This window comes from Alligator mississippiensis, chromosome 5 (genome assembly GCF_030867095.1).
Source record: "Alligator mississippiensis isolate rAllMis1 chromosome 5, rAllMis1, whole genome shotgun sequence".
NCBI classification, from domain to species: domain Eukaryota; kingdom Metazoa; phylum Chordata; order Crocodylia; family Alligatoridae; genus Alligator; species Alligator mississippiensis.
This window is the reverse complement of record NC_081828.1, coordinates 181,823,992-181,839,573: the sequence shown is the minus strand read 5'-3', so window position 1 is coordinate 181,839,573 and position 15,582 is coordinate 181,823,992. Positions and strand designations below refer to the sequence as shown.

At 42.2% G+C, this 15,582-nt stretch overlaps 1 protein-coding gene across 3 annotated transcripts in view; it reads right to left on the bottom strand.

Annotated features, from left to right (window-relative positions):
- Positions 1-8,351: 8,351 nt before the first annotated feature.
- Positions 8,352-15,582, bottom strand: part of LOC102566452 (macrophage mannose receptor 1) — a 119,920-nt gene continuing 112,689 nt past the window's right edge. Inside the window, exons 28-30 of one of the 3 annotated variants that reach the window (XM_014601563.3) lie at positions 13,494-13,661; positions 11,228-11,269; positions 8,352-10,832 (exon numbers count right to left, since the gene is read on the bottom strand). In XM_014601563.3, coding sequence (XP_014457049.1) covers positions 10,570-10,832; positions 11,228-11,269; positions 13,494-13,661 — 473 coding nt within the window. In that variant the 3' untranslated portion in view covers positions 8,352-10,569. Of the gene's footprint in view, positions 10,833-11,227; positions 11,270-12,024; positions 12,179-13,493; positions 13,662-15,582 lie in introns of those variants that run through there. The other 2 variants (XM_019497889.2, XM_014601565.3) reach the window with 2 other exon arrangements.

The following is a 15,582-nucleotide window of genomic DNA, read 5'->3' as shown; positions in this document are numbered from 1 at the left end:
GATTTAATAGATATAGGAACTTCTGGCTTTAAATAAGGAACTATATCTTGTCACATGAGTCATTTTGAAACCACACATTTTAGTGAATTAACTTTGCTTTCCTAAGCTAATTTCTGTGAAGAAGTCCCATCTTTTAGAAAAAAAGACAGTGAGGAAATAATTATTACATTTCAATAGGGCTCTCTGGGAACAGGTTTTGATGCAGAAGAATCATCATTGTTAGGATTACCATATCAATCAGTATTCCAGAGAGCATAGATCCTTATAAATATAAGGAAAGAAAGAAACCACATGTACTAAAGATGAGGCTGTAAATGCAAATGATTAATTTAAAAGAGAAAGACTAGTGCAAAAGGAAATGGAAATCAAAGTTCAAGTCAATATGACCCTGGAATTAGCAACCCCTCAGATCCATATAGGAGGAATCTGGGAAAACAGCCTCCCCCCCCTCCCCCCCAGGGTCCCAGCTCCCCCCTGGAGGGCCCCAGCCTCCCTGCCCAGGGCCCATAACTAACCTTGAACAGCAGCAGCAGGGGGACAACGTGCTGAGCCCAGCCTGGTTCTGCCAGCCCTGGGGCAGCTCTTGCCGCCCAACCAGGCTGGTCTTGTGGCAGCAGGACCTGGTGGGGCATGTAGGGACCATGTGACAGGCCCAGCTGGGTCCTGGGCCCCTCTGTAGCCAGGCCAGGCTGGGCCCATGGGGACAGGACCCAGTGTGGCATACAGGGACCGCGTGCCAGGCCCAGCCGGGTCCTGGGCCCCCTCTGCAGCCCAGCTAGGCTGGGCCCAGATCCCTGACGCTCTCTAGTCTGGGTTTGCACTGAAGTGGGTCGCACAGCTCCAGGAGCCCTGTGACCCGCTCTGGTGCAAGGCCGGACTACCGAGCCACATGGAGCTGGGCCAGATCCTCACCCCCCTGCAGGCACAAACAGCAGAGGTGGGAGCCAGGTCTGGGTCCCGGCCCATGCTGACAGGAGCTGGCACGGCATGCGGTTCCCACGTGTTGTGCTGGGTCCTGCCGCAGCCGGGCCCATCCTATAGCTGCAGGACCTGGCCCGGCGCACGGGGACCGCACAAAGCCAAGCCGAGTCCTGCCAGCCTTGGGGTTGCTCGTGCCACCTGGCTGCCAGGGTTTTGAGGTGGGGCAACAGGTATGTTTGCGCTCGTCTGGACGTGCCCAGTAAATCTTCCCTGAAAAATCTCTTGGGCAGATTTTCTGAATCATGCAAGAGCTTCAGGAGATAATTAGTCTCGAGAGGGCTGGGATCACGTACCAAGGGGTGAAAGAACCAATATCTGACATCACTCTAGAGCAGGGCCATCCCTAGGGTACGGCAAATTGGGGTGACTGCCCCAGGCCCTGTGCTTTGAGGCGCCCTGCAGAGTTGGGTGAAGCAGCTGCAGCCCCTCCTGCAGGTGCTGGCAACTACACCCTGCACCGCGGAAGAAGCACAGAGACCACCCCCTGGGCACGTGGGAGACCCCAGCCTGCGCCCTGCCTTTGTGGGGAGTCCCATGGGCCCTGTGCAGTGTTAAGGGGACCCTACATAGGCTGATTTACCTGGGGCCCTGCACCCCGCCGAGGGTCATCCCTGCTCTGGAGGATAAATCTGTTGGTGTTGCTGACAGTTTTTGCTACTTGGGGTCTACAGTCAGCAGAAATCTTGACCATCAGACTGAACTGGCCAACAGAATCAGAAAACCAGCTAAGAATTTTGGGCTATTACAAAAAAGTGCGTGGAACAGCAGCAAACTATCAGCTAAGGTAAAGATGTGAATCTATGAGACATGTACTGTTATCCCTGCCTTACGTGGTTCAGAAACACAGCCCACATATACTAGGCATATCAAGATACTGAACAGCTTCTACTTGAGCTGTCTGAGTAAGATGTGGAGGGTAAAGTGGCAAGGCAGAATACCAAACACAGAGGTACTGGAGCATACAGGACTGACACACTTAGAAACCATTATCAAGAAGAAAAGGTTGTGATGCATCAGTCATGTTAGAAGAATGGGAGAAGACTATTACCGAGAATATTTTGTATAGTGAGATTCAAGACAGCTCTAGAAAACAGTGCAATGTGTGTAAAAACTATATGAAATCCTTCAACATCAATGTAGAAACTGGGAGAAGCATGGAGAAACCCACCCAATCTGGAGGGAACATCTGGCACTGGGTGCAGTTCAACATGAAGTGGCTTTGATCCAGAGGATGGAAGCAAAGTGAAAAAAGAAGAAAGCAGCATGATGTAAATTTGTTGGACTCCAACTTAGACAACATATGGATCTGTGAAACTTGTAACAAGACATGTCACTCTTGTCAGCCACAAAGGCATTAATCAGGCAGTTGAATAGAACTCTTATGTGTACACCATAATCCAGAGAATCCACAGTTGCCTACCTAATGGTGCCAAACTTGATCCATTTGGGAAAAGGTCATGTGTATCAAGGACATCTTCTGTTTTTCTCAATGAAAATTCACCCTAGTCTAGTCAAATAATAAACTATACTTAGTAGTGAACTCTCAGTGCTTCACAACTGAACTCCCCCAAGATAGTTTGTAGTAAGTATGCCACCTGCAAGTACAAAGTGGAACATTTTCAGAAATCTGTTACTAATGCAAACCAGGATGACACTGAGCTCCTAAGTTGAGTTCAAGGAGCCTGTATCTTTAGCACTGACTAAAATGCAGAGAGGACAAGAACTAGAGCTAGTGCAGTGGACTAGAATGGGATAAGAAGTTGGGGAACAAGTACAAAGAGTGGAATAGTAGGGCAAGCAGAGAGACAAAGGGAATCAAGACTGGGAAGTAGGAGAGAGAGAGTCTTGGGTTGGCTGGGCCGGATGTTTGGAAACTAGGGGTGGTGAGAAAAGACTAGATTTGGCTGGACAAAGAAATGAGACAGGAAACATGGAAGATCTAGTTGGAAAAGTAGTATGTGATCATCCAATTAAAGACTATTATTATGCACAAGTACAAGACAAACAAATTAATACTGAACTTGCTGGCATTTTAGCACTCATCCTTAATTTTTTTTTTCAGGGGAAGAAGGGGTGAATATTATGTGAAATTTAATTTTGATTCTGTGAAATCCATCAGCTCTGATACTAGCTTGAAGCACAAGCCCTGACCCTCTGTTTTTAGAAGAGGGGCAAAGCCATCAGAAAGTACACCATGGGTAGGTGGAAAGCAAGACAGGGAGGAAATAAGGAAACCTGAGGTTGAGGGAGCGTAGAGCCTGTGCTATTGCTCCCATTCCTGGTAGTTCCTACCATCTCCAGAATACCAGAAATTAGCAGGAGGAGGCTCATGGTGATGGAACATACATCAGCCTAGTTGAAAAAGAGAAATTGAATTTATTCTGAAAAGAGTTAGTTTTAGGGCAATTACTTGTTAATTATAACCTACAAAGAAAGGCTCATGAAGCAAAAATGGAAATATTAGGCTGTGACTCATGCCAGGACCTACACTAGATTTTGCCAGAACAAACCCACCATTAGGAAGTGAGAAAGCAGAGAAGTGGCAAAGATGCAGCCTAAGCTTCTCTTCCATTATGAAAGGAGGGTTGTGAAAGCTTGAATTACAGATAAGACAATCATGAAAAACTATCATCCTTGACTGTGAGGAACTGCCAAAGAAAAGCTTGAATCCGGTTGGAAAAAGGGGTCAATGAAGATTGTGATGACTCACCATGTTCCTTCAGCTATCTGTCTATAGTCACAAATTCTTTATACTCTCAGTACTCAGTTTCATCACCTTTTCTCTGAAAACTGAACACATCTGGAGAAAAAGAGGAAATGAAAAGTAAATATAGATTATTAAGAAGTGTGGCAACATGTTAGTATAGGAACATGCTCATGCAATTGCAAGTTGTTACCAACAGCTTCCACAAAATAAGTTGATGATAGTGCCAGATCAGGTTCTAGGGGAGAACTTCCTACACAAAGGCCTGAACAACAGTACTGACACCGTTGTTCATAGCCCTGAAGAGCAGAGGGACTTTATGCTTATCTAGTATAACCTCTTCCCAGTCATCAGATTTCAGCCTGTATCTCCTGTGGCAAGTTTAACAGCTTGTGACTGAACAGAGCGTATTCTATAAAAAGATACCCTTAAAATCTCAGCCAAAACACCCTTCACTTGTAAAGCTTTATCCCTTTAGCCAATGCATTCAAGACAGGGTCAAAATGCATTGACAGAGCAATTTAAGGTGGTTTACATTGTTGCATTACATATTGGATGAGTTCTCTATGAAAGACGAGAATCTGTATCTACCTGAACAGTTTAATCCAGCTTTTTTCACAATCACTAACCCAGAAAGATGATTTAAAAACTGAGTGGAGTGCCTCCACATTACACAGTAGGAATTCTATGTTGAATGTTTATAAAGTCAAAGTTAAGAACACTATTTTTCCCCTCTGATTGTATTAACCTGCCCATACCACTAAGGACTAAGACCAAAAATTCTAATGAATCCAGGGGACTATTGAAATTAACTATTTGTATTTGATTAAAACCCACGAAGTTGCTTCTCTGGCTTTGTTTTCACTAGGCTGCTTCTGGGCCGGAATTTCTAGGGGCAGACAGAGGCCACCACAGGGAAACCACTGGAGATCATGACACTCCGCAAGCTGTCAGAAGGTAGAGGCAGGACTACGAATGTCTTCTGTGTACTTCTGGCTGGCAACAAAAGCCATCTTTCACGCAGACAAGCCATGTTGCTCTGGCAGCAGAAAGAATGGACCCTGATGCCCTGGAAGAGCAGAAAGTAAGGATCTACTCACAGTTTTGCTGGTAGTGTAGACATGGATCTAATCCTGTTATTTCATTTTTTTCACTGAGTGATATTTTTTTCCAGCAAGAACTTTTCTGAAAATCTGAAGTTTCAGACACCGATGTGACTGTGTAAATACACAAAGGTTCACACAGGCATTCAATCTACAATTTTATATGTTTGTTATCCAATCAGGAAACAAAAATAATAGCATGAATTTAAGGCAACCAATCACAGTGGAAATAACAGATATTCAGCTGAAGGAATAAATTCAATCTATAGCAGGGACGGACAAGATCCAGCCCACAACGGGTTCCTCTGCCCAACCTGGCACAGGCACAGGGAGCGCTTTGGGCTATGGGCTATGCAGCTGATCCCACTGCCTTAACTTTCTGCCAGCCCCACTGGCAGTGGCTCCTGACTGCTGCTGCCAGTATCACTACCACCACTGGACCCAGCCCCACTGCCTGGGCACCTCAACCCATGCACCTTATACCCACTGCTGGAGATGCTGGACAGAACAGGTGGGCAGGGTCTCTGTGGTGACAAAGCCAGAATGCACTCGATGGGGCAGATAGGATGGGGCTGCAAGTGGGTGGGGAGTGCCATCCAGGACCAGGATGGGCAGTGACAACATGGGTCCGTGCAAAGGGCACCAGTTCCATGAGTAGGGATGTGCAAGGAGATGATCATGGTACTGCCTCTCCCCTCCCCTCCGGCCCACAGCAGCTCACCAAAACTCCCAAAGTGACCCTCCAACCCAAATAATTGCTCACCCCTGATCTATAGCTTGGTGGTAAATCATGGATCAAAATATGTTCCTAACTAATCTTAAGTAACAAATGTATAAAGGATTAACATGTAGCTGAAGAAGTCGCAAACAGAAATATGAACCAAATTCAAAATAAACAAACATGTATACTTAGTGATATACATAAAATAGCATGATATTTTCAGTATTATTTGATCCAAAAACTGATGCTGAACTTTTGGATGTCAAAGATAGCTAACAATGCGCTTTTCATGGGCGCTTAGGTTAAAACCACTAATTCTGAGGAATGAAATGGGACATATGTGCTGAATAGACCTTTTGTTGGCCATTTTCACAAAGGTGAATTTCACTGGGGAAACTATAACCAAGTATTTGAATAAGAAGATTTTCTGGTGTCTATCTGATATTTGTTCAGTGGCTAGCACAATGAAATCCAGATTCTGATCAGTGCCTCTGGACACTACTACTTCTACTAAATATGGCCTTGTTTCTTCTTTTGCCCTTACCAACTTTTTCAGTTGGGTTCTGGACATGTCATCTTTTGAGAGTAGATCTCTTCTTCATGTCAGAATCCATTAAGTCAATGGAAAGATGCTTTCTTTGCATTTGTCTTCATGATGGAAGATGTTAGAGAGATTTCAGTCTAGGGACAATTCTGTGGAACTGAACAAAAGTGAGGTTTCAAAAGATGAGGTCATATTGGAAATCAATAAACTAAACAGTAGCAAATTATCAGGACCTGATGGAATTCATCCTAGGGTCCTAAAGGAGCTCAGACTGGAAACAACCACACTCCTAACTGTAGTATGCAACCTATCATTAAAAACAGCATTAGTGCAAGAGAACTGGAGGGTTGCCAATGTGACTGATATTTTAAAAGGGCTCTTGAGAGGATCTAGGGAACTACAGGCCAGTGAGTCTAACTTCTGTTCCTGGAAAGAAACAAGAAGAAAAATAATTGCTCATCACATGAATGAACATGCCTTGCTGGAGAGGAATCAGCATGTGTTTTATTAAAGGGAAATCACACTTCCAGAATTTATTAGAGTTTTCTGAGGGTATCAATAAGCAAATGGATCAGTGTGCTCCAGTTGACATAGTACATCTGAACTTCCAAAAAGTCTTTGACAAGGTTCCTCATCAAAAGTTTTTATTGAAGTTAAGTAGTCAAGGGATTACAGGGAAGTTTCACTCATGGATTAGAAATTAAGGATGAAAAACAAAGAATGAATATAAACGGCCAGTTTTCAGAAAGGAAAGAAGTAAACAGTAGGGTCCTCTAGGAATCTGTGTCAGGTCTGGTTCTGTTTAACCTACTCATAAATAATCTGGAAAAGCAGCTAAGTAGTGAGGTGGCCTAATTTGTGGATGACACAAAATTATTCAAAGTGATAAAGACCAAGGCAGACTAAGGAACTGCAGAAGAATATTTCACTTAATGAATGGACAACAAATGCCATATGAAAATCAGTGGATAAGTGTGAATTGATACATTTGGGCCTACATTTTATAGGCTCTACATTAACTGTTGCCACAAAGGAAAAAGAGATCTGGAAGTCATAGTGGATAGGTCACTAGAAACATCAACTCAGCACTCAGTTGCCATCAAAAAAGCAAACAACATTTTAGAAATTAAGAAGGGAATTGGAAACAAAACAGAAAATATCATTATGCCCCTTTATAAACCCATGGCGCATCCATACCTTGAACACTGTGCCCAATTTTGTTCCCCGCACCTCAAAAAGGATATAGAAGAACACAAGAGCCCCTGGGCAGGGGGCTGGATCTGATGATCTTACAAGGTCCCTTCCAGCCCTAATGTCTATGAAATCTATGAAGAAAGTCAGCAAGGGTGATTAGTGATATGGAGGAGCTTCCATATAAGGAGAGAATAAAGAGGCTAGGTCTATTCAGTTTAGAAAAGCGATGTTTGAGGAGGGACATAGTAAGAGTTTACAAAATACTAAATGGTGAAAAGAAAAATGGGGATTTATTATTTACTCTCTCACATAGGGGCAGCATGAGCTTCTTCCCAGTGGGTGGGCGGAGCCAGGGCTGGTCTTGGGTGTGGCTTGGGGGGGCTATAGCCCCTCCATAGCCACCCCTCCCAGCACCACCGTCACCCGCCCATGCTGCACAACAGAGCCTGCCCCACTCCCACCTGCTCCGAGCCCAGTCCCAGTCTAGCCACCCCCACTGGGAAGAGGCTGGCATCACCCCTGCTGGGACCATTTGCAGGCTTATCTGCACAGGGCCAGTGGGTTAGGAAACCTGTGCTGGGCGGGTGGATGGGTGGTGGCAGTAGTGGTGCTGGGAGGGGTGGCTATGGGAGGGAGCTAAGGCAAATTTTGGGATGGCTACAGCCTCCCCAATCTTCCCCCCCAACCACCCCGGTTCTCTCACAATCTAAAAACTAGGGGGTTATCAAATGAAACTAGTAGGCAGGAACCTTAAAATGAGCAAAAGAAAGTTCTTTTTCACACAGCATGCAATTAAAGTGTGGACTGCATTGCCACAAGATGTTGTGGAAGCTTGCAGTTTAGCCAGATTCAAAAAGGGACAAATTCTTGTAGGAAAGGGACATCAGTAGCTATTAAATATGGGAGATAGGGATACAGCCTCCAGAATGGAACTTTCTGGACCTTAAATGCTGGGGGCTACAAGTAGAGAAGGGGAAAATCTTTGGTCATACCCTGTTCACTCTCCCTCTTAGCATACACAGTCTGCCACTGTGTGACACAGGATATTGTGCAAGATGGAACTAAACCCTGACCCAGCAAATGGCAGTTCTTATGTTATAACAATTCCTGTTTACATCTGCAAATTTATTTTTGCAAATTCCAGAATCTCTCTGTTCTATAAGAAAGACACGCTACTTAAAAGAAGTTGAAACACCATATGACCAAAGAGTGCTGCTACAAACACATCAACTGGCCATAACACTGAATGGTTCCTGAGATTCATCCAGTACACCATAAGATTCACAACAAAGATAAAATATGAACAGAACACACAGTTGGCATGGCTCCATATCAATATCATATAATGTCATTTTTCCTGCTAGGTTGAAAGTGACAGTCTAAGTGTACAGGCATTCGCTCTCCCCTGGGTTGAAGATGAGTTCTTTTTCTCCAAGAACCAGCATTTTGCTCTTACAGAAAGTGAACATTTTGAATGCTCAAGATTTCTACTGGAAGAGAGTGATGATTCTCCCAGTAGAAGCATAATACCTGTACCTGGCCATTGAGTTTTACATACAATTCTATAAACATGCAAAACTGATAAAATTACAATCTATTATTGTTTATTTCACAGAACAAAAATTGAATGCATGTATAATTTTTTTTTTTCATTTTCCTTTTACACTTTCATATCTGGCCAAGGAAAATATTTTAATTCCCACATGATTTACATTTTACAAGATTTACAAAAAATCAGATTATAAAAACTCATATGAGATGCTAAGATTTCCAAACTGTTCACTGTTTAAACATACAAAGATGGAAGCTAAATTATTTGAGTAAAAAGAATGTCTGGTGTATTAACAAAATTAAAGTATTCTTTCTTTTATGAGACTAAATTGTGTTAGAGAAAACAGACAGAGACAGAGAGAGACACACACATGCACACATAGAGGGAAATAGAGTGTGTGAATGAGAGAGAGTATCTCTACATCACAGTATCTTGCAAGAAGCACAGTGAGATAACTGCACACCCCCATTACAGCCATAGGATATATATGGCCACTGTACTTTACCCAGCAACAGCTACTCTGGTACACAGAAACATGTTGCCATGGCCTCACTATCATTGCCTCACCCACACAAACCCACTTAGTGGTCATTAGCAAAGCTAATAGGGCATGCCACGCACACCCTTTCCACACTCCGGTGAGCACATGCACTACAGCTGAGAACTCTGAAACCTATTATAGGAATTGAAACAATATAGCAGTGAGGGCCTTGTTACACCTTACACTGAACTGCACTAATGCTGATTGTGCTGGTGCTAGCTTGAGTCACACTTCAGGCCAGCAGGGCTCTGGAGGACTGAAAGGTAAGGTAACCCCTTGGGGTTCCCATGACCCCACCACCTGCTTACTTGTAGCTGTCCACAGTCTCTGTCCCAGGGCAACAGGTTAACCTGCCTGCCTAGCTGGCTGCCACGCTGCTGCTCTTCTGGCCCAGAGAGTGGCAGCCGTGGCTCGGCAGGCAGATTAACCCTTCCCTGTCTGCTCCCCCAGGACAGACAGTGAAGACAACCACGGGTAAAGTGAGGGCCAGCGGGAGGGGGGGGGGGTAGGTGGTATGGTCACACTAAGAATGGCTACACCTTAGTGTAACATGAGCTGGGTAATACAGATCAGAGATAATGTTGCCCTGGAGTGACATAACTTTGAGCTGCCTAGTGAATGCTTAAAACTAGTTTTAGGTGTTAATAGGTGGACAATCGAAGGGTTAAGAGCTCCAGGAGCCTCCCAAAATTACCATGTAACAAGACCCTGAGGCTGTTTCTTTGGTTTTGTTTTTCAAACAGACTGTATTTAAATATGACCCCATCAATTAACAAATGTCAAAGCCTGTAGTGAGGTTTCCAGGAATATTTGCAAGATATTAGAATCAGGCAGGTTCTTTACAGAGCAATTTTGAATGACATGGGCTAGACAGACTTTATAGCTGATGGTTATATATGTCTGATGGATGATACAGGTCTGGTAAAATCTTGAAGACTTACTCTCATTGGCCACATAATTTAAAATGTATATGTTAAGTGCATCTGTTTGTTTCATTTAATAACTCAGCAGCACTTTATCTTTTCACAAGACCTGCTTTTGTTTGGCTACATCTGGAATCTTACACAAATATAACATGATTATGAAACAAAGGAACTGCAGATGCTACGTAAAAAGAATACAGAGCCAAAAAACCTGACTACTATAATATTTGCTCAGCAGAAAATAGCTTTGGCTTAATTCCAGTTGCATAGTTTTATTAAAACAAGGCACATCTTTATTTTATTACACTAGAGAGCAACATGTTCATTCTGTTCAATATTGGTCACAAGGTCCTTTGTGTCACTAGTCCCAGGAACCGTTTCACTATTAAAATACAAGTTGTTCTCAAAGCTGTCATTTGTTGATAGGTGGTTGTTTCTCTTCCTGTAGAAGAAATAGCCTGCAAGGCCAGCTCCTAATAGGATAAGAATCACCACAATAGCTACAATCCCAGCAGAGTTGTGAGAAGGTGCATGAACCTCATTCTTCATGTCGTTCCCTTTTTTTACTGCTGTAAATAATGCAAAACAATTAGTACAAAGCAAGACTATGCTAAATATTATCATATCCTTAGCAAAAATAATCCTACCATTAAGAAACAGTAATTGTTCATGCACAAATGCTTTTTCAGTTCCAAATAATTGCTGACTAAACAAGCAGGCAGCAGTACCACATGCACATATGAAGCAAACAGTTTTAAAAGCTTAACACAAAATAAAATGCAATTTCAGAGATGACTACATTTGGACATAAAAAGGATACAGATATTTCGATAGAAAAACCTGCTGATAATGATTTAACACATCAACATGAAAATTGTGTCCCATAAAAAATATAATTTGATATCATATACTTATATTCTTATTTGGGCTTTTCCTTCATTTACTTAAGAGAAAATATTCTTACCCTTTTGGTCTGGTGGCTTCTCTGTTGCTTTCATTTCAACAACTTGGAAACAGAAGAAAAAAGCAGGTGTTTATAGAAGTCTTTGGTATACTCTGAGCATTGTACATTAATGCAAACCAATGCATATATTTAAAATAACTCTCTTGTTTTTGCCTGTACTGAGCCAGGTAAATCTATGGTGTTATATAAAGAAAAAACTACATTTTACTAGTACATGCATATGATTAATCTAAAGTAGATTCAAGACTTACAATGATTCTGAAATGTACAAACATCCTTGCCTTAAGCTCCATGCTCTTTTAGACTCCTGTGTTCTATGGAAGTCTGTACATACACAGCAGTTTGGTATGTAAAGCAGCTTGTAGGTGTGAGACCCACTACTGAGCATAATAATTGCTTCTCTTAGAAATCACAGAAAACAGAGAACCTGGTAGACATATTTGGCTCCTGAGTGAGATTAGTATTTGTCATAATGGTGGAAAAATGTGAGATAAGAAATGTCTATGTTTACTAAATGAAATTAAAGTTTATACATGGAACATGAAGTTTTCCAAAGTTCTGGGTAGCTTTGGTAAAAACACTATGAATCAATCAAAGGAAAATATTCCATTTGAAGCCTCATCAAAGAGAAAAATCAAATTTAACATGCTTCCATAATCATGGCACACAAAAATAAGTTAAGTGTCCCATTTTCAAACTTTTTAAATGTGTCATCTTATATTCATTGTATGCATTTGCTCTTGGCTGTAAAACGGGAGACTGTTACAGCCTTGAAATTTCAACTCACTCACCTACAACATAAGTAAGTCCATCACACACCATTTGTATGTTCATCATCAATCACCAGGTTAAAAGACCGATAAGTGGACTTTGAGTGGGCCATTACACTTTACTGAAGAATCTTGCAAGGCTTTTGGTGACTCAGATCACTGTGCCCTTGAGAGTAGATTTCTAGCAAGGGAAGTGAGATTTTCGGAACTTCTATTCTTATGAAAGAATTATGCATATTTGAAATACCGAATGCATTTCACCAAATACAGCATGACTTTTTTACACACATTTTTTCTGACTTTTTTCTGATTTTGTTCATTCAGTTATTTCAGGAATATTCTAAATCTTGAAACTTAAAACAAGTTGTTATTGGCTCCTCCTCTCACTAATCACCACACCTTAAAATGTTCCAGGAAAGAATAGCTCTACAATGCAAAGAAATGTAGCCTGAGCAAGTAGGAAATATCATTTTCAGAGAAAAAGACGGGGAGAGACAGGGACAAGAGAAAGGAGAGAAATGAAAAGCTCACTTTAGGGTAAGATATAGGTGCCTCTGAGGACAAATTTTCAGGAATTTAAGATTCTGTTCTAGATGCAAAAATGCAATTTTAGCAAGGTGCCTGCAACTGAATACATAATTGATGAGCCTACATAGATCTTTTGGTAAGTTAAAATGAAAAAGACTAGTTAAGGTATACTATAGTTACTTTCTCCTCCATCTCTGCTGTCCCTCCTTTCCTGTTCCCCTGCCCCACGTCGTCCCTTCCCCTTCCCCTGCTCTGCCCTGCAGGCTCCATCCATGCTTTAGCCTAGGACACTGAGTACAGCCCTAGCCCCACTTCCACAGCAGCCATGAACATTGCCCACTACTGCTACAGGCTGGGTTGGGGCCATGCTCAGTGCCCCAGGCTGCAGAATGCACCCAGCCTGCCAATGTGGTGCAAAGATAAGAGAGGGAGGAAAAGGGGCAAGCAAGGGAACAGAGGCTAAAGAGAGAGGAGGAGGGGGAAGAGGCTGTAGTGGATGTGGGGGGGGAGAGATGGCAGGGTGCAGAGGTAGTGGAGGGGTGAGGGAAGCAGGCAGCAGCTACAGCTATGGCCCTGACCCCCGGTAGAGGCTGGAACCCAAGCCACAACTGCCACCTGCTCCCACTGTCATTGTATTCAATTCTTAGATAAGGTGTTTCTCCCCTCCCACGTTAAATAAGAGGTTCATCTTAGAACTAAGTAAATGCAGTATTCATTCAATGTGTCCACCCATGTCAAAAAACACATTAGGCATCCTTTAAATACAAAAACATCTCTTTTTTTATGTTACCCTCTCTTTCTCTTGCTGGTGCTATGCATGTCAGTTATATGTTGTTTATAAACCATGGAGAAGATCTATCACAACTGTAAACTCTATGGCCAATAGCTACTAGTAGTATGCATGCTGTAAGCATTACATACTACGAACTCCAGTAAGCATAAAGCAAATCCATAAACCCATCACTTACTTTTGGATCTTTTACAAATGTATCCTTTATAGGAAGAGCAATAAATATTATTCCAGAGCCCAGAGTTTGCATACATTTCAACACAGTGCTCATTTTGTTGGCTTGAAGGTTCTCCTACATTCCAGTTGACAAAATCCACTGCAGTGTTGTCTAACCACAACCACTGACCTAATTAAAAACATATTTAATATGAAAAAAGATTAGCATTTACGTGTACCCTACTGAAGTAATTAAACATTCAGAGGCATCTCAGAGTGTGTTCTAGGTTTCTCCAATTCAATGATTATCAACCTTTTTTAAAAACTCAAGGCACCCTAGAATAGACTTGAGGCATCCCTCAGAAAATGCCAGCAGCTAGTTTTAATTCTTTTTTGAGTACAGAAAAAAATAGAGCAGTTTTTCTGTTGCAAAGAGCTCAAGAGCCACAATTATGGATTTTTATTTGAAATATCTCGGTTTATCTTGTGAATCATGCTTGTAAACCTAACAGTACTAGCATTGTGTGGCACCCCACAGCACCTAGAAAGGAACTCAAGGCTGTGACACTTTGGTTGAGAACCACTGCTCTACATTTTGAAAAATAGCAGAAAGCTGAATTAGACATCCAAAGGTCTCATATCTCCAAAATACCCTGGTTTCCATACTTGGCAGAAAAGACCACATTCAAGAAAAATCCCCCCACGATACCTTCCATGTTGTATTCTTGCTTTATTTAATATGACAACTGTGATGATAACCGATGGAAAGAAATAATTTATCTTTTTTAAAGTGTCCTTTGTCTTTGTCATTTGCAGCTGTATTTTGGATTTGGTTATTTTTTCACAAATACTAAATAAGCTCCTTTGCCTCCATTATTTACTGCATTTGATATAGGTTTGGTCTTTCTGGCTTCTATTTCCACTTCTGGAAAGATGTCTATTTTAATAAACCTTTTGTTATTTAAAAATTCTGGAACTTCGTGTTCATGTGTCTTCCTATTTCTTTTGTTTGTTTGATTGCTTAAGGATCCATGGGTCTCTCATGACTAAAGTTATGCTTAAAAAACTTCCATGTTGAGTGTAAATATTTACTTCCATTTGATTTTATAGCTTCCCCATTTCTTTGAGATTCTCTCCCATACTCTGTGCCCACTGCACTACATTTTGATATAACTACTTCCTTGAAGATATAAAATTTACTTCTACAGTAGGTACAATTTAAAGGTAAGTAGAGCTACTTAATGAACCAGGTCCTGTGCCAAATATCAAGTCACTTTGATAAATAATGGTTTAAGAGGTCAAGTAACTGCTTCCATAATCAGTGACTTGACTCACAAGCAGTTCCAATACTCACCATTGGCAATGGACATATTTACAACTCATTATTCATCAAGATACACTGGTCTGCTACAACATGGAACACTTTAGTTTTTTTCTGGCCAAGAGTCAAGCAACACAGGGATTTCAAAGATATAGCGCACCAGAGGGTCCAGCCCACAGTGCCCATTTTCTGGCCCCTGGTGTTGCCCTTGGGTCTGGAGTAGACCCACACACAGCATGTGTCAAACTGACCCCATGCACCCCCTGCCACTTCAGGACATGGACTGCATGTAGTGCTCCTTTCCAGCTGCTCCGTAACACATACTGCCCATGGCACCTGCCCTAACTACTGCAGGATGCATGCCGCACGCAGTGCCTGCTCTGACTGTTTTGAGACCTGCATTGCAAGCAGCACCCCTCCCCACAAACACTTCAGGGTGGGTGCACACATGCAGCATGGGTCCTGGAACAGCCAGAGAGGATGCCACAAGTGGTACGTGTCCCAGATCAACTGGGGCAGGTGTTGTATGCACTGGATCTCCCATGATTGAGGGGAGGGAGTGGGAACTCTGTGGGCCTGGCCACACATCATTCATATCCAGCCTGTGGACCGGTCCCACAACACTCATCCATACTGCGGGGCCAAATGAATTTTACACTCCTGGGTTATTCCAATTATACTAGTATATTAGTACTATTATACATATATACATACATACATACACACACACATCTATCTATCTATCTATCTATCTATCTATCTATCTATAGATTCCAGCTGATAAGACTAC